General features: G+C 34.8%; 1 protein-coding gene and 1 long non-coding RNA gene across 2 annotated transcripts in view; both read left to right on the forward strand.

Moving 5' to 3' along the window:
• Nucleotides 1-14,443, forward strand: part of LOC127856752 (uncharacterized) — a 62,823-nt gene extending 48,380 nt beyond the window's left edge. The window contains exons 10-12 of the mRNA XM_052392972.1: nt 512-598; nt 4,234-5,997; nt 8,692-14,443. Coding sequence (XP_052248932.1) covers nt 512-598; nt 4,234-5,997; nt 8,692-8,733 — 1,893 coding nt within the window. The 3' untranslated portion in view covers nt 8,734-14,443. The remainder of the gene's footprint in view (nt 1-511; nt 599-4,233; nt 5,998-8,691) is intronic.
• Nucleotides 14,444-20,088: 5,645 nt separating this feature from the next.
• On the forward strand, nt 20,089-24,377 carry LOC127854766 (uncharacterized). The gene is made up of 3 exons (XR_008037096.1): nt 20,089-21,194; nt 21,767-21,904; nt 22,282-24,377. It is a non-coding gene; the product is annotated as an uncharacterized LOC127854766 (long non-coding RNA).
• The last annotated feature ends 1,514 nt before the right edge of the window (nt 24,378-25,891 follow it).

Genomic DNA, 25,891 nt, shown 5'->3' on the forward strand with positions numbered 1-25,891 from the left:
ACTTGCTCACCCAAATAAATGTTAACATATGATTTCTACTTTAATGTTAACCTATCAAACAAAAACATATTCTGAATTTTTTATGCCCCCTCCTGTAGGGTGGCATATAGCAGTTGAGCTGTCCGTCTGTCTGTCAGTCAGTCAGTCCGTCCGAAAACTTTTACATTGCCCATAACTTTGGCAATATTGAAGATAGCAACTTGATATTTGGCATGCATGTGTATCTCATGGAGCTGCACATTTTGAGTGGTGAAAGGTCAAGGTCATCCTTTAAGGTCAAAGGTCAAATACATGGCTTCAGAGCGGCGCAGTAGGGGGCATTGTGTTTCTGACAAACACATCTCTTGTTTTTACGGTATTCATAATAATCATGCTAATTGTTATAATATGTAATGCTTTTGAACTGTTTCAAGAATACAAGCAATGGTGTACAATATAACAAGGTAAATTGCACATCAATAATCAGAGCCTTTGATGACAGCTTGCATGAAGTCATTAATGCTGTTTGTAGCAGGTGTGCATTCCCCCAGTTTCCATGGAACCCTATCTTCATAGATGGGAAGGGGCAGGTGTCCATATGTCCCCAACACAGTCTCCGGTAAAGTATATTTCCTTCTTATCTTTTTAGTCAAATTGTATACGGTGAAACAATTAATTATTATTTGTCACACATAATTTTAAGTTTGTATCTATGTCCAATGTTTAATTAGGACTGTATTGCAGTAGGCTTGAAAGACATAAATATTCGTTGTAAATCAGGCATACATTATGTGTCTGTTTTGCAATCAAGATAAATCCAGATATTACACAAAGGGGAGTGCATTATAATGTGTACTTAACTAACACTGAACTGCACTTGCATGTAAAATGCAAATGTAGCAAAGCTGTATAAATAAGGTTGACTTCGTTTTGGGAGAACACACTGTAACTCTAATATAGATCTATTTGCGGGCCGTTATATATAGCGATTTCCAATATACCAGTATTGCAAATAGACTATGTCTCCCCAAAATCCAACGAGCATGATCACTAAATAACATGTTTGAATCTGAGGATTTGCTGAGATAAAAACGGGTTCCAGCTAGTATTTCACCCCTTGTTTCACCCTCTTTTCTGTATAATGGGACATTCATGAATTGATTTTGGTCCAGTTATTTGCCTTCATTGTATATCACATTCATGCTTTTGTGCTGCGATAAACAATAACCCCACTTGTCAAACATCACAGGTCATTTCTTGTTCTTTTATTGAATTTGCTTTGAAATTCGAATACAAACTGTCCACTGATGATGCGCTACAAAGTTTTTATTCAGCAATCAAATATAAAAGCCCATGCTTTCTATGAGGAATAGGGCTGCAACGAATCCAAAAAAATTGTTCGGATCCGAATCCAAATATGGTTTCTTACTGTTTTTCGGATCCGGATCCCTCATATAAGAGAAAATTAGAAGTTTCTGTCTAAATTAAAGAAATCAATGGTATTAGAAGTACAATTTGACTAAAAAACATAGAACATTTATTAACAAAAAAAAACATAACAAAGTTCTCGTTTAACATTGTAGCAATGTCAAAATAAAATGAAACCTTAACAATTATTCACTTAATAGTTTGTTTGTTAACATATGCTTTTAACTGTTCATACAGTTTGATGTTTGTTTTCACAAAAATTATCATTTCAACATTGTCTGGGTCCAGGCAAGCCCTATGAGCACTGGCGAGATCTCCTGCTGTGCAGAAGATTCTCTCACTGGGCACTGAGGTTCCTTGCATCACAAGATAGCATTTAAACTTAGAAGATAATGCTTTCAAGACATTACAATTTACATGATGCAGGAACTCAATTGGACCGGTCGTCCATATAAACGGACTCCCAGAGCCTTTGATAATTTTTGCTATGGCGGCTCTGGGAGTCCATATGCACCCCTTCATAAACATGGGTGCAGTTCAGCGCAGTGAATCCGTGCGCTTCACTAAACTGACGTCGTTCGAGACAAATTAAGGAAAATAATGAATAAACTTCATAACATGTTAAATTTACCTTAATGGCAACCTACGGATGTTATCCTTTGCATGCACCCTATAAAAACACGACGATGTTTTAACACACTTTTCTCGCTGATAACTGTAACTATAAGCAGCCCATTGAGCTATAAAGCGTAGAATTGAATTATTGCAACAATTGGACAGGTCGCGAAATTATGCAAAATTTACATGAATAACATTCCAGACACACTGGATCCATTACCGTTGTTTTTAATACAATTCAGAGAGACAATAAGGATTTAAAACTTACTTATTGCCAGTATGAATTGCATTTGTAATGTGTAAATCCTCCATGATTTCGAATTAGTTTTTCTTTTCGCAAATGACAATCTAATACAATAAAAGCCGAAGGATCTCGAATGATCTGCTATTTGACTGTCACACGTCAATAAATATCGACTATTATAGGTTTCTTTTATCTTTTAAATAAAACCAGTCTGTATAAAATCAATACTTATGAAAACAGCGCTAGGTTACATACAACTATAAAAATAAATATTCGGAACCGAAATTTCCAGGGGTGGATTCGACCCGCGAATCTGAAGTAGGATCCGATATCATCGGATATTTCGGGTACCCGTTGCAGCCCTAATGAGGAAGAATGACGTGATATTTAATATGGGGTCTAATTTGTGCATGCTTTTTAACGAGGTTTTCCGAAGGAAAAAACTGGTTATTAGATTGGCGAATGCGGGCGGGCTGGCTGGCTGGCTGGCTGGCGGGCTGGCTGGCTGGCTGGCGGGCTGGCGGAACAAGCTTGTCCGGGCCATAACTATGTCGTTCATTGTCAGAAATTAAAATCATTTGGCACATTTGTTCACCATCATTGGACGGTGTGTCGCGCGAAATAATTACGTCGATATCTCCAAGGTCAAGGTCACACTTTGAGTTCAAAGGTCAAAAATGGCCATAAATGACCTTGTCCTGGCCATAACTATGTCATTCATTGTGAGATTTTAAAATCATTTGGCACATTTGTTCACCATCATTGGACGGTGTGTCGCACGAAAGAATCACGTCAATATCTCCAAAGTCAAGGTCGCCACGACTAAAAATAGATTTTTTTTAAAAACAAACTTACAAAGGGGGTTAATGTTGTTTGTTCATTTCAAAAGTTCAGTTTGAGTTTTCTCCCTTTATCAGATTTTTTTTTCACAATGAAAACCTGGTTTTGTGACAATTTTGTCCCTTGTTTGAAGAATAAATTTGGCAATGACAAATAACAAATGAAATTAAATGCATTTGAAAATACTTACATGGAATAATGTTTTGCATTCAATGCTTTAACCTTATAAGAATAGACAAGTTTATTGGCATGTGATAAACAGGGCCCACCTTCTGCAAGTGACTCCCTCTACCCAACGTCATTTATCGCTAACAAGTATTACAAGCAAATAGGAAAATGACAAATGCTTACTCCTTTTTTTCCAAAATCAGAAATAAACAGATTAACGTGTCCTCAAAAAATTCTTGTTTTAAGAAAAAAATTAAAAATAACAACAAAAATACATTGTTTCACACTATTTGTCCATCGCTCGAAAAAAATTGTTTCTTATAAAACTTCTGTTTGTTTAATATTTAGAAAATTCATTTTCATAAAAAAAAATGTTTTTATGCCCCAGATGGGAGGCATTCAATATTTTTTATTGCATCCTATGGGATTACATATCGGGTGTATGGAATGAAGGACTCTGTTAGAAATTAATGATAAATTGTTAAATTTAAATGAATTGAGAAATTTTAGTGAATCGTGTAAGGTCAAGGTCACTGTGATGCAGTACATTATAATGATTTAGGCCTGATATCTTGAGAACTCATTTATTGTATTTTTTATGCAAGAATATATGCATTAAACAGCAACCTCATTTGTGTTAACATTCTGGGTACATAAAGTAGAGGTCAACAGTAACTGTTAATTAATATAGATAGTTTCCACTAAAAATCAAGGTTTATGCTTATATGGGGTATTTTCCAAAATAGAAAATAACTTGAAAGTTTAAATAACTTATCGGCTTAACACACAATTTTGTTTTTTTAAAAGGGCCAGAAACTCTTATAGAAACAAGAAAAATCTAGAATGCTGTCCTGTGACAACTCTTGTTGAACTATTAGATAAAAGGGAGCTGCATGTATTTTTATCTCCAATGTATGGGACTCTGTTCCACACAAATATCATTTTCTTTTTTTCAGATTTCTCAAAGGTATTTCTCAACAAGCAACTTATCCCCCAGTGACAGAGGGTATTCAGGGGCAGCGAAGTCCACCGCACTCAGCCCGCTAGCTCCATCCTCAACATCAACACTGGGGTCTGTACCTGCCTATAAAACATCTTCATGTGATCAACAGTATCCAGATGCCCGACAACACCATCATGGCTCTTCACAAAACTACAATAGTACCAACTACACAGCTACACCATTATATGAAAATAACCCATTTCAAAGTATGACAAATGCAGAGCAATCCAGCTCACAACAATATAATACAACCAAGGACTACCGAAATGTTGCCATGGAGTCGTATGCAAGCACACACAATAGTCAACAGCCATCTAGCAGATCTCATTTCAGTCAGCCTGGCTCTGGACCGCCTGGTAATCATACTAAGTCCAGCCAGCAGGCTTATCAGTCCTATGCCATTGACCAGTTTCAAGCACAGAACAACATGGATGCCTCCAGTACCGGGCCACATGGTCAGTTGGGAGGTCGACCAGTGTACGACTCAGTATCCCCTGCACATGAACAGGACCGCAACTACCAGGGCTATACTCGGTCTCAAGGTTCTCAGTTCCATGAACAGAGTGGGTACAGTCATCGTCAGTCACACGGCACAGGTTCTCAGTTCAATGAACAGAGTGGGTACAGTCATCATCAGTCACACGGCACAGGTTCTCAGTTCAATGAACAGAGTGGTTATAGTGATCGTCAGTCACATGGCACAGGTTCTCAGAGATTTATGCCATATCATTCTGCCAGGGGTCATGATCCAGCCCAGTCTGCTACTGGAGGGCAAGAGCGCGCTGTGAAGGTTCGTAGAAGACGACAAAAAGGTGTGAAGAAAAATACTGATATTCTCGATGAAACTGTTGATAATGTTCAAGACCTTTCAAATAAGAAAATATCAGACAAAGTTGATACAGAGATGTTGAATGAGTCAACTGGAAACACTAAACATGCTTTAGCAGGAAAAAAAAGAGACATCAGTGTCATTTCTCAGGATGGCAATCAAAAGGAGAGTGTTGTTCAAGCAAACAAAGAAGACAGACCAGTTACTCAGACAACTTCTATTCATCAAGACATGGAATTTGATCCATGTATGGAAAGTAGTGTAACAAGAAAAACAAGTAAAGCAGCCAATACAACCATTGTGAGTGAAGAAAAAAAGCAGTCAAATACATGTAGTCAGAATAAAACCCCATCCCATCAGAATGCATGCACTGTGGGACGTGTTGATAGAAATTGTATTGAAAGTAACAATACTGTGACTGAAAGTAACAAGACTATGACACAGTCTTACAAACCTAGTGTAACAAAAGTGTCAGATGATGATGATGTGATCATTATTGACAGGGAAAACTCCAAAGAGACTGGAAACCCTTGTGTATCTGAAGGGCTAGGCCCACCGCTGTCTGTTGGGAGGGGACACCAGGTGTCTGAGAGGAGGGACCCTGGGGATTCTGAAGGTGGAGGCCCTGGGATGTCTGAGGGCGAGAGCCACATGGTGTCAGAGGGCAGTGGCTCCAAGGTGCGGGAGGGGGGAGACCACCAGGTGTCAGAGGGGATAGACCCCTGTATGTCTGAGGGGGGTAGCCCTAGGGTGATAGAGGGGGGCAATATGGAGGAGGACACTCCTCACCTGCAGCAGATCCACGGCCGCTGTGTGCTGTGCAGCAAGTACGCCCTGTACCTGTGTAGCAGCTGCAAGAAAATCTGGTACTGCAGCCCACACTGTCAGGTAAGCAAGTGAGATTCTAACAAAGAATTTATGTTTCTGAGCAATTCTTCATTAAGAACGATTTGTCGATGACGTAAGCAACATTGGTAGCTTGAATGTCGATGATGTAAGCAACATTGGTAGCTTGAATGTCGATGATGTAAGCAACATTCGTAGCTTGAATGTTGATGATGTAAGCAACATTGGTAGCTTGAATGTCGATGACATAAGCAACATTAATAGCTTGAATTTCAATGACATAAGCAACATTTGTAGCTTGAATGTCAATGGCATAAGCAACATTTGTAGCTTGAATGTCGATGATGTAAGCAACATTTGTAGCTTGAATGTCAATGATGTAAGCAACATTTGTAGCTTGCATATCCATGACATAAGCAACATTGGTGGCTTGAATGTCTATGACATAAGCAACATTGGCAGCTGGAATATCTGCACATATTTTTTTTATATGTCAATGCCTATTGGCTATTCTCAAGGTAAGCAAGTGAGATTCTAACAAAGAATTTATGTTTCTGAGCAGTTCTTCATTAAGAACGATTTGTCGATGACGTAAGCAACATTGGTAGCTTGAATGTCGATGATGTAAGCAACATTGGTAGCTTGAATGTCGATGATGTAAGCAACATTGGTAGCTTGAATGTTGATGATGTAAGCAACATTGGTAGCTTGAATGTCGATGACATAAGCAACATTAATAGCTTGAATTTCAATGACATAAGCAACATTTGTAGCTTGAATGTCAATGGCATAAGCAACATTTGTAGCTTGAATGTCAATGATGTAAGCAACATTTGTAGCTTGCATATCCATGACATAAGCAACATTGGTGGCTTGAATGTCGATGACATAAGCAACATTGGTAGCTGGAATATCTGCACATATTTTTTTTATATGTCAAAGCCTATTGGCTATTCTCAAGTGACATAACAAATGGCACTATTTTGTGGATTATTGTTAGTTAAATTTCAAACTTATAAGTTTAAGCACTCTTTCATATTGCAAAATTGTAAGCATGAAAATCCTTGTACAAATATTACAAGCTTAAGATGAAAATAAGATGTAAAATTAACTACATTAATACATGTATTGTGATTTGCAAAATCATGAACTTTATATTAAAGTGAATGAAATTAGCAATGTCTACTTACTACTTTGACTCACACAAGTATAATAATGCACTAATAACTAAATTTGCCCCCATTCAATTTAATTCTGTGTAAACAATGTAAAAAGCACAGGAGCAGAAAGGTTGATGTTTGACTGTGCTATCTATTGAAATGTCTTGACAAAGTTTATATGTGTCTGAACAGAGTACATTAGAACCTTTAATTTAAAACTTCTAGTGCCTTTTGATAGCTCACTTGAGCGCAATGTGCTCATGGTGAGCATTTTAGTTGCCTTTTGTCTGTCAATCATAGTGCATAGTCAACATTTGTCTTGTTGATACTCAAGAAGCCACATATATTGCCCAATCTACGGGAAACTTGATCAGAATATTTGTACCTATGATATATTGGCCAAGTTCAAAACTGAGTCAATGGCAGAGTTCAAAACTGAGTCAAAAAGTATAAAAAAAAGATCAGTTGATCAAATTAAAGGAAAAACTTGTGAACACTCTGAAGGCTTCATGTATTGCCCAATATTCATGAAACTTGGTTTTACAATTTGTTCTTACGATTTCTCCACCAACTAAGATAGTATTCCAGTTCCTTGAAAAACATGGCTGGGCAGTTTTGCTTATCTGGATATAGTAAAACTATTAAAACACTCTAGAAATATTTGTAACCATCTCATCATGAAACTTGCTTAAAACAAAATGTATTATCATGATATCTATACTGAGTTTAAAATATGAGTGTTGTTTGTTAAAAAACATAGATGAGGTAGTTTATTGTAAAACCTAGTGTACAGCACTTGTTGTGAAACTCTTGTGGTCTCCAGTAAGTGCTTTACGGACTTTTGTCCTCTTGTTGTCACTATATTTGTGTATTGATAATATTTTTATGTCCCCCACTATAGAAGTGGGGGACATATTGTTTTTGCCCTGTCTGTTGGTCTGTTTGCGCCAACTTTAACATTTTGCAATAACTTTTGCTATATTGAAGATAGCAACTTCATATTTGGCATGCATGTGTATCTCATGAAGCTGCACATTTTGAGTGGTGAAAGGTCAAGGTCATCCTTCAAGGTCAGAGGTCAAATATATGTGGCCAAAATCGCTCATTTTATGAATTCTTTTGCAATATTGAAGATAGCAACTTGATATTTGGCATGCATGTGTATCTCATGGAGCTGCACATTTTGAGTGGTGAAAGGTCAAGGTCACCCTTCAAGGTCAGAGGTCAAATATATGTGGCCCAAATCGCTTATTTTATAAATACTTTTGCAATATTGAAGATAGCAACTTGATATTTGGCATGCATGTGTATCTCATGGAGCTGCAACTTTTTGAGTGGTGAAAGGTCAAGGTCATCCTTCAAGGTCAGAGGTCAAATATATGTGGCCCAAATCGCTTATTTTATAAATACTTTTGCAATATTGAAGATAGCAACTTGATATTTTTGTGTATTGATAATTCAATTTGTTTTAGAAATAAGGGCAGAATACACATTTTTTTATTATAATATAACCTTGAAACAAACATGCACATGTATCTTGCATATGTTTATCTTTCACCATTATGTTTTGTTTCAGTTGGCTCACTGGCAGGCACATTCTCCAGCGTGTGGGATGTAGTTACCTTGTTGACTGACTGGCAGGCACAATCTTCAGCGTGTTGGATGTAGTTACCTTGTTGACTGACTGGCAGGCACAATCTTCAGTGTGTGGGATGTAGTTACCTTATTGACTGACTGGCAGGCACAATCTTCAGCGTGTGGGATGTAGTTACCTTGTTGACTGACTGGCAGGCACAATCTTCAGCATGTGGGATGTAGTTACCTTGTTGACTGACTGGCAGGCACAATCTTCGGCATGTGGGATGTAGTTACCTTGTTGACTGACTGGCAGGCACAATCTTCAGCATGTGGGATGTAGTTTCCTTCTTGGCTCACTGGCAGGCACAATCTTTAGCGTGTGGGATGGAGTTACCTTGTTGACTGATTGGCAGGCACAATCTTCAGCGTGTGGGATGTAGTTACCTTGACTTACGTTGTGTATTTTTGAGTGTGGGATAAAAGGACCTACATTTTGTCCTTGACCTACATTGTGTGGCCTTGAACCCATAAAACTGTTTTGTCTGGGCAACATGTACCCCATTTAATGGTGTCAACAAAAAACTGTCACTGTAGTTTCTTACATGTGCTTATTATAACGTGGCTGTTGTTTTGAATAAAGATTATTTTTGTATTTTGATGGTTATCTTTTATTTAAGTATTCATTTATTCTCTACACAATGAAATCCTGTTTGTTGTTTTGTGTTTGTTTGTTGTAATGCTGTGTTTTATTGCCTTGATTTTCATATAATTTATAAAAGTGCCATTGCTGTGTTTACTTTTTTGCAGATATTTTGTATACTCATATATTTAATCCAATTCATTTGCTCAAATGATGTTTTCATATTGAATTAGTAAAACTTGTGCATACCTGATTTATGCTATATGATTGATTGAATTATTGTGTTTTAAAAACATGATTGCAAGATATATGTTTTCGTGTTTATTGTTAAAGTTATTTCCTTGAAAAGTGATGTATCTTTTATGTATATGTGTTTGCTTTTAAACTAGAGAGGCATGTGTTGTTTGTTTTATCCAACATGATATATATTATGTATGCAATCAAATTATGCAAATCAAAATTTAAAGATAGCATTTTACTCAGTATTGGTTTTCAAATTGATAATCATTGTGATCCAAATGAAATCTGTAAATCATTCTATAGCAAGGTGGGTCAAAAATAGTAGTAATTTACAGTAATTAAATATGTAGTGTTTATTTATTGAACAGGGTTTTTAACAAAGTTGAAAAGCCTGGTTATTAGATTAGGGCATGAAAGAAGGGGGGGGGGGGAGTGTGAAACATTTAGTTTCTGGTCCAGAACTTTATTTGCATAAACTGATCTTAATAAATCCCTTTGTAATTATATATTGGTAAATTTATAGTTAGAAAACTAGAAAAAAGAACAGACTTTTTGATAATTTTGTTTAAAAATCAACTTTCAAATGAAACATTTGTTGAAACATTTAAATGGAGAATTATCCAGAAACCTTTAACTGGCGAATTTTGTGGCACTGTTGATATCTATCTATATTGCAGATCAGTTGTGAACAACAACACTTGGCTAAGGAATATTTGTATAAGCAGGTGATAAAAGTAATCCTGATCATCTATTTTGGTAAAACAGATATTTATTGCAAATTGTATTACAAACTTTTGGCAAGTAGATTCTTCTCATGTAACACTCATTTTCTATTAGCTAATCCTCTATTTATACTTTTTTGGACATACCTCAATGACAAGAGACGACCATCATATAAAAATATCTTCTAATGAACTCTTATTTTTATAAATGGGTGTATATGAGCATTTGTGTGATTCTTGAGATATAATGTAAATATTTTAAATAGTTGCAGAAACTGGCAGTCTCATATTTTGCATGAGACTATGTGCACAAGAGTATAAGTGCGTACAAGTTTAGCTAAGACACATTGTAATGACTTTCATGAAGGTAATGAGCGAAACCATTCATATCGTTTCCTGTATTTATATTGAGGTAATTTTCATGCAAATGTTTTTCATGCAAGTTTATGTAAATAATTGTCTTAAGGATGCCTTACTTGATCCGAGTTTTGGTAGGAATACATGTACAAGTTTAAGTAAATTAATCATCATGGATTTGTAATATCTAACTGCAGAAATGTAGAAGTACTAAAAATTTGGCAAGAATGCTGTTTGTTTCATTTTTTGTGATCAGTCATCCAACAGTCATTGATATTGCATTTTAACTGCCATGATAACATCATTTACAGTGAATACACTATATCTGATCTAAGTAAAAAATGTTAAATTGAATATTCATCCCTTTCCTACTTCAAATTGCTGGCTAATTGCATCTGATACAACAATTGACTATATCATGAGGATGTATCTGATATCAGTAAGAAAGTTGGATATCTGATCCAACATTTGGCTATAGCATTAGGATATCTGATATCAGTAAGAAAGTTGGATATCTGATACAACATTTGGCTTAAGCATGAGGATATCTATATGATATCAGTAAGAAAGTTGGATATCTGATACAACAATTGGCTAAAGCATGAGGATATATATGAGATCAGTAAGAAAGTTGGATATCTGATACAACAATCGGCTATAGCATGAGGATATATCTGATATCAGTAAGGAAGTTGGATTATTATGCCTCCACTTTCGATTGATGAATGGCATCAGACACAACTACCATCTTAAGCAAAATGGTCTAGCAATCTGTTTCCAGCCAGAAATGTGCATGATCATTGCAACACTGCCTTGCTGAATTTGCTTTGAATGATAACTAAAGGCTCTCATATCAGCAGTTTGCTGATTAAACTTCTACCACTGAAGAAGCTGGTACATTGATTTTTATTGTCAAGTATTTATGTATCATACATCCATGACATAACACATTTATAATCTTATTACACATTGATTATGGTATTATGATATTTCAGGCATTTCAAATGTCTGATTCTAAACTCAAATCTGTTTTACACACTACGTTGAAGAATGTATGATGCGCATTTTATTTATTAAGAATAATACAACTGTTTTTGTTTTATTATGTTTGTATTTGTTTAAGATTATTGATACTTATGTGTTGTCTGTTTTGTATTTTAAACTATAATATATTCTTTTTAAGGCAAATGAATATTTAGTTGTCATTAATGGTTCTCAGCACCATGGGCATTATCCATTCTTGATACTGTTACTTACAAATAATTATGTTTGTGGCATTTGTTCGTCTATTGTTTGGTAATGTATAATATCCCATTTCTTAATGCTATTAACATATTTCTTCTAGTGTTTCATTGAGGACATTTTAAAATTTGATTACTATGTGTGAACTGATCATGACATTGCAATATTTTGTAAATTATCAATTGCACAGTGTGCTTTTCTATTCTATTTAAAGGGGCCTTTTCACAGATTCTGGCATTTTTTTAACTTATTCATTAAATGCTTAAAATTGATAAATGTAAACATTGGATTGTAAAAGCTCCAGTAAAAAATCAAGAAAAAAATTAAAAAAAGGAAAAGAACATTGCCCGGTGCAGGTTTCGAACCAGTGACCCCTGGAGTCCTGCCAGAGTCCTGAAGTAAAAATGCTTTAGCCTACTGAGCTATTCCGCCGAGTACACATTCTTGACGTATTTTATACCTTATATAAGCAATCTTCGTAGTTTCACAAAATTTAACGACAAAAACAGAACTCTCCAAATTATTCAATCGTTTCGCGTTGCAACGCTTTATAATTTTTAGGTTTTAAAATCGTCAAAAAATGCATATAATGGCTATATTAGAGCATGGTTAATGTTCAGTATTACTGTTTCCTCACAAATATCATAACTAAAACGAAAACTTACGAATCTGAAACAACTTTTTTCAATTTTGTCAATTTACCAAAGCGTGAAAAGATCCCTTTAAGCCATACTCAAGGAAAACCATGTGTTTTCTGCATTTTTCTATATAACATCCACAGTGTTCTGTTATACTGTTTTCTTTGTGGTTATTTATTTTAAATAGCTAATTATTAAGTGCTATATATGTGTTGCTCTAAGGTGGTTTATATACCAGGCATACTGACATTGCTGGCATCATGATGCAGTGACCACATAGCAGTGTTGTGTGAAAGGAATATTAAATGTTTTTGTGGGTTTGGAAATGGGAAAATATTGTCCATTTACTTTTTATGTCACTTATTTTTTTATTAGAATTTCATTGTTCAAATAAATGTTTGTCCCATACTGCAAACAGCAACATATTAAAAGTGTCTTTGTGATTTTAGAAATGAATATATGGAAATACTTTTTAGTAAAAAGGTCCGTATTTTAGAAAATGTGTTATAAAAACTATCTTACCAAGCATCAGTTTTAAACTCAGGTAACTCGTGCCTTAGTTTTGCAAAGTAATAGAACACAAGAAAATGTTGAAAAGACTAAAGTTTTTGTTAACATTTATTTTCTCTGCATATTTATCTTGTTCTGTAATACAATCTTTTATCATCTCGTTGACTGTAACCTAAGTGACGCTTGAAATTGTGCACATGTCATGATTGTCTATAGCAGACATAGTCCCAAAATTGATAGAAACACTGAATCTCGTACCAGTGTAATGTATTTTAATTGAACTGGTTAAATGTATAACTTTTAGTTAAGCTAACTGCTCATTCATTTTTAGGCCATATCTCTATCCAATTTATTACCTAGCCACACACTTTTCAGCAATTCTAATATTGTTTATTTATTGTGTTGCCTTCAACTGTAAAATATATATGTGTTTTCCTTTTTTTGCCAATACTTTATTGACTGCCATATTACTTTGTGCATTTGTGTGGTGGGGGGGGGGGGGGGTTGAGCATCTATATTGGTTTGTTACATACAAGATTCACCTTTTACCACAGAGCTAATGTTCGTCTTATTTTTTTATATGAGCCTCGTACTTTGAAAATGGTCATTATGCATTTGTGTAAAGTGTTGTCCCAGATGAGCATGTGTAGTCTGCATAGGCTTATCATGGACACAACCTATTGCTTTAATGGCATTGTTCATTTGAATAAGTCTCCTCGAATCAAAATTCCAGTCTAGACTGAAAGTGTTGTCCCTGATAAGCCTGTCAGACACTTTACGCACATGAAAGTGTTGTCCCTAATAAGCCTGTCAGACACTTTACGCACATGAAAGTGTTGTCCCTGATTAGCCTGTCAGACACTTTACGCACGTGAAAGTGTTGTCCCTGATTAGCCTGTCAGACACTTTATGCACATGACTGAAAGTGTTGTCCCTGATTAGCCTGTCAGACACTTTATGCACATGACTGAAAGTGTTGTCCCTGATTAGCCTGTCAGACACTTTACGCACATGATTGAAAGTGTTGTCCCTGATTAGCCTGTCAGACACTTTACGCACATGACTGAAAGTGTTGTCCCTGATTAGCCTGTCAGACACTTAACGCATATGCATTTAGCCCTCTTTTCCCAGAGTGTGGCTCTTATGTATAACATGTGCTTTGTTTATTATATGTATAACATGTGCTTTGTTTATCTTATGTATACCATGTGCTTTGTTTATCCCACACAGTGTGTACAAGTAACATTCCATTTGTTTTATGCAAATGTGCCATTGAAGTGTATGGAGCAAATGTATTATGTCAAGATTAAATATTGTGCCTTATTGTTGTTTTTGTTTGTGCAAGAAAGCATGAATTTAAATTTATTTAAAATGAATTTTCACATTAAATATCAAAGTTAAGTCTTGTTTTGTTATACATAAAGCAGTATCATCATTTGACAGATCTTAGAATGGCATTTTAGCTTTATTCAAGTGTGACTTACACACAGTTATGCTGTTGATATTTATTTTTTAAATGTTTCCTTTGTAAAATGTAAGAGTTTATGGAGTCCATTGAACGTTTAATGTTAACCCATTTATGCCTAGTGGACTCTCCAATCCTTCTAAATTGGATCAATTTATTTCTTAAATTAGGAATGTCTAGTATATTTATTTCTATATTTAGAATATTTCTTACAGGAATTCCTTTAAGCAAACAGCACAGACCCTGAAGAGACGCCGGATCATGTGGCGCCTCATCTGGGTCTACGCTGTTTGCCAAGTGCCAAGGCCTTTTTTCTAGACGCTAGGCATAAATGGGTTAAAGATAAATACAACATGAGGTATAATTTAAAAATAGAAGCAAATTAAAAATTAGTATCCCATACATGTATATCCCGATTGAAACATTTGATGATTATCAACATAACCTTATTAAATAATGTTAATTTTTATTCTGCAGGCCATTGTATAAGCCGTGGTAAATATTATAATTAAATGTGGTTTCTTTATTACTACAGTTGTTTACTTGGCTATATAATGTTAGGGCTGTATATTTTTCTCTGTATACACAATTATCATTGCAGTATAACCTAACATTGAAATGTGTTAACATACTACATTGACATTGCCAACATTACAACACTGAAAATATTTTTATACAATTTGTCAGACGAAGATTGTCAAATATGCACTCTGACTCTGTCACAAAAAATAGGCCAACATGGGCTTAAACTGTTTGTGATTGATAAGTGGATGTTTATACAGATTTAATAAAATATAAACTTCAGAAATACACAGCAAATCATCGCTCAGGAGGTATGGAATTCGGGCTGATACTTTGGTGTTCATATATATCCATTCAGAGAAAACTGAGTGGATTAAGCCAGTCTTGTTACATTTAAATACCATCTGTTTGATTGTGGTTTTGAACTAAAATAAATAAATGCAAAACTCAAAACATGTAAGTATTTATTTCTATTTACAAATAACCAAAATTTAAACAAAATACATGTAACAAAATTAATGTCTTGCAAAAGCTTTTTTTATTTGTTCTAATTATGTTACAAATCATAATCTAAATGTTAATAAAATAAAAGTTTAAAAATTGAAATAACGTGTGTGTTCCTGTTCATGCTTATGAAATAGTAAACAAAAGTCGAGTGGCCCACTGCCTTCAATAGGATATAACCAATCAGAGGCATTTCCCTCCCTTTGTTGCAAATATGCAACAGAAAATCCATCATCATTGCATCCTGAAAGGTCCAAAGTCGCTCACCTGAGATACAAAGGAGCTTACCTGGTCTGTTTAGGCCAAGATATCATTATAACAAATGTTCTAATTAAGTTTCATGAATAGTGTACTATAAAGGTAACTTTTAGAGTGCTAACAAGGTTTATCTTTAGCCAACTAAGAATAACTTCCCTGCCACCTGGTGGCCATGTTTTTCAACCAACCTGATACATTGTAGAACTCCTCCAAGATATCGTCAGACAAATCTTAAAATGTTACATGACGATCTGACAATAAATTTGGCCTCTAGAGTGTTAACAAGGTTTTACTATAGCCATATAAAGTCATATAAGGTTAAAACCGTTAAATAACCCACCTCCTGGTGGCCCTGTTTTTCAAACAACTGGAACCATTATCGAACTCGACCATGATATCATTGGGACAAATCTTCTGACCAAGTTCCATGATGATCGGACAATAAATGTGGTCTATAGAGTGTTAACACACAAATGTTGACGCCACACAACAGAAGACTATTCATCAGTAAAGGTTTCTCATCAGTCGAAACTTGCTGGCCTTCAAATGAGAGGGTTTACACTAAAATACTAGTGCAGCACCGAATCCAAAATTTCAATCGGATCCGAATTCTAATCCAAAGGCTCGGATATCGAATATCGGTTCGAATTCTAATTTGAAAATAAAAATACGCAAAATAAATTATAATTTATATTGTTATAACCAAAATTATGTTTTGAAACACCAGAACGTATATATGTCTTATGAGAAAAGTAATTAACTTTTATTATTATTATACACTTTACAGCTACTAATATGTATACTACTTTAGCAGCATTGGTAGATGCAGCTGCAGCCGCAACATCAGTAGTGGAAGCAGAAATAACGACATTAAAAACAAATACTAAGTAGATGACAAAATTGACTTACGTTGTTCGAAAAAAAATTATACCCGGGTCCAGATTCCGCAAAATTCTCAAAATCGCACATACACGAAATAGTGTATGCATTTTAACGACAAACATTAATAATAATGTCTCATATTAAACACATCTACATTGTATGTCAGTCACTTATAATATGAATAACGCTGTATTTTAACAAGCAAAAAACGCATCACACGCAATCTGCAATAAGTATCAATAAAATACTTCGTAACGACCACTTATAAGCCAGAAGACATAAAATTACATAAGAATACCACGGGATACGTCTCAAAAAAATTTGCCATGCGACATATATTTTCACGATGATATTTATGACCTTGAACAAATCAAAAACACTTTGACATATGCTAAATCAAATGTAGATACATACGTCAGGAAAAATTAAATCAATTACATCATAATTGTGTAGCGAATCGCACTATATATTCTCGCATTATTTGTTTTTCTTCGCAACTGCTTCAGAATTAAGTCATTACTCAGTTATCTCCCCTGAATACTCATCTTCAGTGGGTATAAGCCGAAGACTGGTTCACTACATATAGTGACAGTCTTTACCAACACAATTTACGTGAACATAATCCGTCTTAAATATATTGCCGGATCTCCGATTTCTGTCGAATTTATTTGCTTTGATCTTGTCGATATCTTATTGTTATTATTATCCTGACAAATCACAAACGCTTGTTAAAAAAATATTTGTTTTAAGCATTATACTGTAGTTGGCATCTCTATTCTTCCAGTATTCTCGCAGTATTTCAATAACGACACCCTACTGTTTATTTGTCAGAATTCGTGACGCATTTTCTATTCGCTCTCAGAAAGAAGTTTTACGTGTGATCATGAGCAATATTCTGGTAAGTTGTCGTTGTTATCCATCAGAAACACATTTATTCACAAAATTTAACGATATTCCGATCTAACTTTTTAGTCTTTTAGCTTTAAATTTAAACGTCTTTACACCTCGTCTGCTCGCACTTTACCACTCTGGATCAGCAGACGATTTATTTCATAAATCAATCTCTGGGTTAATGGTCGCCATCTTTCGAACTACTTTCAAAAGTACAACAACAACAATAACAGTAGGAGACAATTTTAATTGACCTTTCGACAGCGAGAGTGAAGCCACGCCCACCGATTTCAAGGGGGGTCACTCCGCCGAAGTCCGTCATAAAAATGGCTACGCGAATCGGCCGCATAAGTGAACCAAAAAGGCCTCATGGTATACCAGAAAGGCCATACAATAGTTTTTATTATCATTGAATAGTGGTGCTGAATATAATTATCATATCTATTAAATAGTCAAAACTTTTTTATTAGTCTACTTAAAAGCCGTTAAATGTATCATCAAAGTCGGCAAAATTATCGCCAATTATCGCATACAGTATGAATTGTTCGTTAGTCACAATATTTTTCCTTGAGTAATAGATGTTTCAGTTTTTTAATTAAAAGCCGTTAATTTTTGCAACCGATGGCAACATCGCAAATGTGGCACAGGTAAGTAAATTTATTATAATAGAAGACGAAGAACGTTTTTATTAAAATCCGATATAACACATATCTACAATGCGTTTGGTCAAAATGACCCATGCGCATTGTTATAATCGTATAACAAAGTCAAAGTCGTCAAAAAAGTAACATACACAATATATTATTATATATTATTATTTCCTCGAAAACTATCTTCTGCAATGTTTAAAATATAAAAAGTTGAAAGAATTTTCATGTACAAAAAAACTCGCTAATCAGACCGGGTTTTCAAAGGGTCATTCACAGTTTGCGGCATCTGTTTTGATAACGGATTAGTAGAAAGCCCACATATGGTGTAAAATGACTTATTGGCCCCTATTGATAATTACTTGCGCATTTGAAAATAGTTTCTTAACTTACATTAAATTTGGAAGACTTAAACCGAAAGAAATAAAAAATGTTTTATTCTATGTGATATTATTAAAAATAATAACTGATTGTCTTTATTATTACGATTTCATTAGCATTAAAAAAATCTAGCAAAGTTTATAATGTCTTATTTATTTGCCGACTGCATTAGAATGTCAAATATTTTTAACGTTGGCCACCTTTGAAAAATGGTTTTAAATGTTCCTTTCTAATTTGTCTATATAGAGGATAAACAAGTACAAAGTTATACTCTTTTTTATAACGTGTCCGTTGCAAAACTTACATTTTCTATTTTCGCGTAGAATCTTATTATAACGACTGTGTTTTGCTTTCGGGCGATCGCTTAATATGTTGAGATTAAGCTGTTCGTGTGGACGACCACAAAGACGAATCCAACGTTTGAATTTTTCAAGATTAGTACCCGGTTGAAGGAACGGAAAAAACGTACTTCCATCTTTTAACCGTTCTGGATACCTTGTGTCTGAATAACAAGTGCCATAACAGCACCTTTCAACCATTTTCTTTGTTTAAAACACAGAATTACGTATAAGCTTATGTGTCGGACAACGGCGAGTTTGACGGACAAAATGGCGGATAGTAACGGGCCTAATCTATGCTGTAATCTGATTGGTTAATAAGCCTGTCAATCAATCGGCTGTCGAAAGGTCAATTGCGAAAAGTTCAAAAATTGAGTACATGTGTCACGGTTGATGAGTGGAGTAGTGTTATTTTCAACTGTGTACGAAGCATTTGAACTGGTAGTGGAATAACCGAATTGTTGGTGGAAATGGAATTTATAAATAGACGAGTTAATTGTTATTGTTTACATTTGGGATTTTCCGCGCATGCGCACTGACTGGTTGGCAAAAACACTAGTTACAGTCACGTAAAACATGTATAAAGGGCTTTTGTTTAGTCAATTAAACGATAAAAAATCCGAAATAAACATGACAACTCTTAAACAATAGTGCAAATATATCATATTAAGTACCAATAAATGTATATTCATATATATAATTTCCTCTTTATAAAATACAAATTAGTTATTAGCATCAGAGTAAACGTGGTCGGAAGACTAAATACTGACAATACCACACAACAAAACAATAAATTAGCCGTATTCTTTTGTAAAGTAAGACTTTAAAAAATGATATTTCAAAACTTATAAAACATATATTAATTTGATTATAACTATAAACGGTGTGGATATTGTTATTGTTCATCAGCGACCGAAAGTGTATTATAAGGGGCGCATTTAATCAATTATAAAACAAAGCCATAAAAACGGAATACGTTACAATCGTTAAATGTTGTGGTAATTTTCTTTTCCATTGAATGAATTTTCTGTTTCGTTTCCATTGAATTACAAAATTAATAAATTTTAATATACAAATGGAAATAAAACCTGCATCTTGTGCAAATTGAACTGTCTTTGCGTGTATATTGAAATCTCTTAACAAGTAATAAGGACCCAGCAAACATGCACATATGGGTCCCATATGGGATGTTTCTGGGCAAACCCATATGGGTAAGCCCATATGGGAGTCATTTGGGACCAATATGGGCTAGCCCATATGGGAATGCCCACAAGGGTCCCATATAGGTCCCATATTATTGCGCTATCGGGAAAATATGTAAACTTGTATTTATTTGATTAAAAACTCATTTCTTAATACGTATGTAGGACTTACTTGATCTAAACTGCTAATATTTTACCCAAAAATAGAAAATCGATGCATAAGCAAATAATATGCGGCCCATATGGGTCCCATACGGGTCCCATATGGGAGTTATTTGGGAGCTATATGGGCTTGCCCATGTGGGAATGCCGATAAGGGTCCCATATAGGTCCCATATTATTGCGCTATCACGAAAAAGATGTAAACTAGTATTTATTTGATTAAAAACTCATTTCTTAAAACGTATGCTGGACTAACTTGATCTAAACTGCTAATATTTTACCCAAAAATAGAAAAGCAATGCATAAGCAAGTAATATGCAGTCCATATAGGTCCCATATGGGTCCCATTTGGGCCGCCCAACAAAGCACAAAATCAGCTACCGGGCTGTTTCTGGGCAAACTCATATGGGTAAGCCCAAATGGGAGTCATTTGGGACCTATATGGGTTAGCCCATATGGGAATGCCCTTAAGGGTCCCATATAGGTCCCATATTATTGCGCTATCAGGATAAAGATATAAACTTTTATTTATTTGATTAAAAACTCATTTCTTAAAACGTATGTATGACAAACTTGATCTCAACTGCTAATATTTTACCCCAAAATATAAAATCAATGCATAAGCAAATAATATGCAGCCCATATGTGTCCCATACGGGTCCCATTTGGGCCGCCCAACAAAGTACAAAATCAGCTATCGGGCGCACATTTTTTGAAAATTCTGTTTTTGATATTGCTTTGTTTTAAATAATGTATATACTATGATTAATATGTAGTTATTTTCAAGAGATAATTTTAATTTAAATAATCGCGCAGAAAAATAAAGTATTTAAATAATATGCGCATGCGCAGATGTTAATTCCGCCTCGCCTCGCATTCAAAACAAAAACACTCGAAACGGTAATTTGTTAAATTGTGATATTAAACACGTAATTATATATTTCTTTTGAAATCAGATTTATATGGCTGATCACGCATTATTTATTTATCTATAACTTCAATGAATGCTTGTGTGTTTAATAATTTGAATTGCAAATTATTAGATTTCTTTATTCGCTTTGCCTTTGCCATGTATTTTCGCGACGTAAGTCGTTACGTTCGATTGTCGCCATAGATCAATCTCTTAGTTAAACTGCTTAATTCAACTTGATTCTGCCTAAAATTCAATACAAACTATTTATAGCAGACAGGCGCATGTCTGAAAAAATGGAACACTTAATTAGTAATCATGCTAATGCATGAGAATCTTACTTATCTCATACATTGATAATATTAATTTAAACGTATTACATCAAAGACGTATAATATAATGTTTTTTTTATAGGTCTTTGATTACTTGCACGCAAGCCAAGGTTGTCTGCCTGTGGACAAATTTTAAGGATTATTTAAACACATATTTGCAGAATGTTAAAAAAGTCTGTGTATTAAGAAATAATTAAATTCATAATGTTTATTGTACAAATTTATTTCAGAAAATAAAATATTCACCACCGCCTCGTTTGCCAACATCGTCTTTACAAGGAATGTCCAGCAGTGCATGACAGAGGCCGGTCACTCCCATTAAGTCCAGGCAGCTGAAGAGCCTTCCCAAAGACAGTTCATAGGACAAAGTAACTGATTTTTGTGCTTGAAACTTTAACTTAAAATTATTTCAGTTTTGGAATTACTGCTTATAAAATACCTGATAGTTAATTACATAAATAATTGATGTAAACAGATAATCCAACTTAAAAAATATAAAATACACAGTCATTTAGTGATCTATAATAAAACATACTTCTACTAATAAAAGAAACAGATTGACGTTGACGGGCATATAGGTGCAAGTTGCTATAATCAGCCCTAGCTGTACAACAGCTGTTGGGACAAATCGGGCCCGCCGCCGTTATATCGGCACACATCCGATATACTTATATCTGACCCAGCTGTGATATATATTATTGTCAACATAATTTTAGGTACAGTTGTTTTTTACTCTTGTCGTCAGATGCAGTTACACAGATTTTAACGGTGTTGGAAACAATGAGAGACGAGAACAGGGAAATGAAGCGGATGCTGCAGCAGCTCTTGGCTAGGTCAGCTACTGATGACGAGCCAATGCAACTGCCAGAGAACATCATTCTTCCAATTGGAACATTTGAGCAAATGGATGAGTTTGAAGAGCATCTTGGTGATGAAGCTACGATCCATCTTTTCTAGGACTGCTGCATAGTTCAAGCTTTTTTATCAAATATATTAAGCAATGTTGTAAATGTAATTGACAGTTTTTTCTCCATTAATCCTAAACCATTCCTTTAAGCAGGGGTTTTTTTTACTAAGAAAGTGACGCCGATATTCGGCGTCTTCCCCTACCAGAATTTTTTCCCTCAAAATACAATTTCCCCACCAAAAATATCATTTTTCACTAAATTATAATATTTTCTCTCAAAGAAATGTTTATTTTTCCTTTGGGCATTCGACAATTATCCAATTTGCACCATGTACAACGATCTCGCTCTCTCTCTCTCTCTCCAGACGAACACAAAAAATCTGGGAATCCCAGTTATTCTAAATATAGCTCTTAAATTACGTCATGTAAACTGGGCAACTAATCGTAATAATCATGTGACTATTTTACTGGATACCGGTCTTGCGCGAGAAGGGTGTTTCGTCAATTTATTACCGGAAACCAGTTGAATTTTCATCCGGGCTATGTGCAAGCCAAGATATAAACGTGAAAACAGAAAAAAAATGTCTCACAATTGGCGTTCTTACACAAACAAAATAAAACATTCGGACTCGGAAGATACTGAACGCATCGAGGCATTTTCTAAGAAAGAATCATCGAAAACCGTTATAACCCAGCAGGATTCTGAGGTAATCAACATCGAACATTGTGAAAGTGAAAGTAGACAATCGGCAGCTGCCGCTCCTTTCCCTTCCAATACTGTAGCAGATCAAGATCGTCAACCCATTCATCATGAAATTGAAATCACAAAATTGACATCGTCCCCCGGCCCCAGTACAGAAATATAGTTGAAAACATTTCCCATTATCAAGATCTACACCCATCTATTAAGAACTTTGACTTTAATACGTGTTAAATGTGTTTAAGAACAAAAAGGACAGAGACAAGCCTCTTTTAATGAGTTATAGACATTGAAATGAACAGTTTTTATTTTTTCCCCTAATTTGTCTCTTTCACACTCTTTTTTCCCCTGTCACCCAGCGTCCAGCGTCTTCCCCTTTCTCTAAAAAAAACCCCTGCTTTAAGGCTCATCTTCTAAGAAAGCAAACAATCTTTTTTATCTGGAAATGAAACGGTATATATCCTTTGCAAAAGAAGAAACAGCATTCCAGTTTTTGAAGGTTTTAAAAGACATATATATATTTATTTATTTATTTATATATATATATATATATATATATATATATAATATATATATATATCATGTGCAATTACGAAAAACACTAGAATGTATGAAGATATCAAAGATTATAATATGGACTTGTTCTCGAAAAAGGATTTGCCATTTATTTCAGTTTTGGATTTTTTTGCAGGGTTTTTTATTTTGTAGTTTATAAAATATTTTGTTTAGTCTTGCAAGTATGTTTTCTACGAATGTTCTTTGAGTACATGGTGTGTTATTTGTATTGGTTAAAGATTTAATATGCATGGGTATGTTTTGTAGTAATGTGTAGTAAATCAGGAAAATACTTGAAGGTATTCTGTATATGTAAAAATAATAGAAGTCCTTAATTCTATAGTCGTATAACTGGTCGACATATATAATGTTATAGAAAAACGTCTTATTGTTTGAAGTTATGTCTTTATTGTTCCATAAAATACTGTTGGTTTGGGTTTATATATTATGAGTAACATTACTCCATGCGGATAGAACATTAGATAGAAACATGTTTTCGTTAGCTACTTTATGTAAAATAATTTTGCTGATGTTACATTCAAAAAGTTAGGAATCACCATATTATTTTAGAATTTTCTGGTAGAATAGTTAACGTGGGATCCTCCTGCTATGTATGTATGAATCCATGTATATGTGTGTAATACTTTATGTGAATAAAAGTTGAGAGTACTTTAATAAATTTTTAAGTCTTAACAAAAACCTTGTATTTCTTGCAGGATAATGCTATTAAGCTCTTAAACCCTTTGATATCACTCTGTTCCAGCAAGAAGAAATAGATAAAACATTAAAAAAAAATGAAATTGAAAGTACATGTACAAGAATCTTTTGTCTGATGTTCAATTTGAACACACAGTATTTCATGTTTGCAGCCTACATATTATTTCTAACATCACCTGAATTTCCATTAATGCGTTGTCCAAAATTTTATAGGCTCTGTGTACCCATATTGAATACAATGCTACCAGTTTGTAGCCCATATTTAGTACAATGCTGCCCGTATGTAGCCCATATTGAGTAAAAGGGCTACTCGTATGTAGCCCATATTGAGTAAAAGGGATGCCCATGTTGGACCTATATGGGTCCCATGTGGGCACCTATATGGGCCCCATGTGGGCTGCCAACATGGGACCCAGATGGGTAGTGCAACCGGGCTCCATATGGGTCCCATCCTGGCTGCCCCATATACTTTCATGGGGCAGCCCAGATGGGACCCATGTGGAGCCCGGTTGCACTTCCCATCTGGGTCCCATGTTGGCAGCCCACATGGGGCCCATATAGGTGCCCACATGGGACCCATATGGGTCCCATATAGATTGTTTGCTGGGGAGTGATGCATGTAACAATCCAGCATTTTATGATAAATATATATATATATATTTAATTTATTTTACGCAAATATTGTTTATCCATTGTGATTGCTTGGTTTCATGATGGTGTTACGTGCACTGCAAGAACGTACAATCTTTACACTAAATTGCCGAGTTGAAATTTTCCGGTACCCGCGTTAAATACATCAATTGTGTAGCAGTAATATTGCACAATATTTTAAATTTAAAGTTATAAAGCACTGTATTATTATGATTAAACTGGCTAACATATGGAAACACATGTTCCCGTTAATCCGTTTCGGACAAATATCTTCTTTTTTTAATATGTTATATTATTTATTAAAGCAAATGCTACGTATTTTCGCTTTAATATTTGGCTTGCTCAATATGACTGCTCAATATGACAAGAGATGACATGGAGGTATCATAAAGTCTGCCACATGTGGTCTATGCAGGGACCCAATTAAAGTATAGGTCCCTATGTTATTGACACCGGCATGTTTTCTGTGTAATTGACCAGTCGCCAAATTATCGATCGCTCCGCCCACATAGTCACGTGGTCTAGTGATTAGAAAACTCCGACAAGCAGATCGCAATTATAGCGGATTACGTGAGGGAAATTCTATATTTGTAATGATGTATTATGCTCTTTTCTATAAAATAAATAATTAAAGCGGCACACTAACCTAAACTGCTCTGTAAAACGTTAATACGATCATTAAAAATTTAGAGAAAAATGGCGTAATCAAAATAAATGAGTTAACGGCAGACTGACTATCAGAAACGTTTCTTATACATATTATATAGGGAGGTGATGAAAAATCCGTTGTAAAAATGAGCATTTATTTCATATTGATTTTGAACT

Source organism: Dreissena polymorpha, chromosome 1 (genome assembly GCF_020536995.1).
Source record: "Dreissena polymorpha isolate Duluth1 chromosome 1, UMN_Dpol_1.0, whole genome shotgun sequence".
In the NCBI taxonomy this organism is placed as follows: domain Eukaryota; kingdom Metazoa; phylum Mollusca; class Bivalvia; order Myida; family Dreissenidae; genus Dreissena; species Dreissena polymorpha.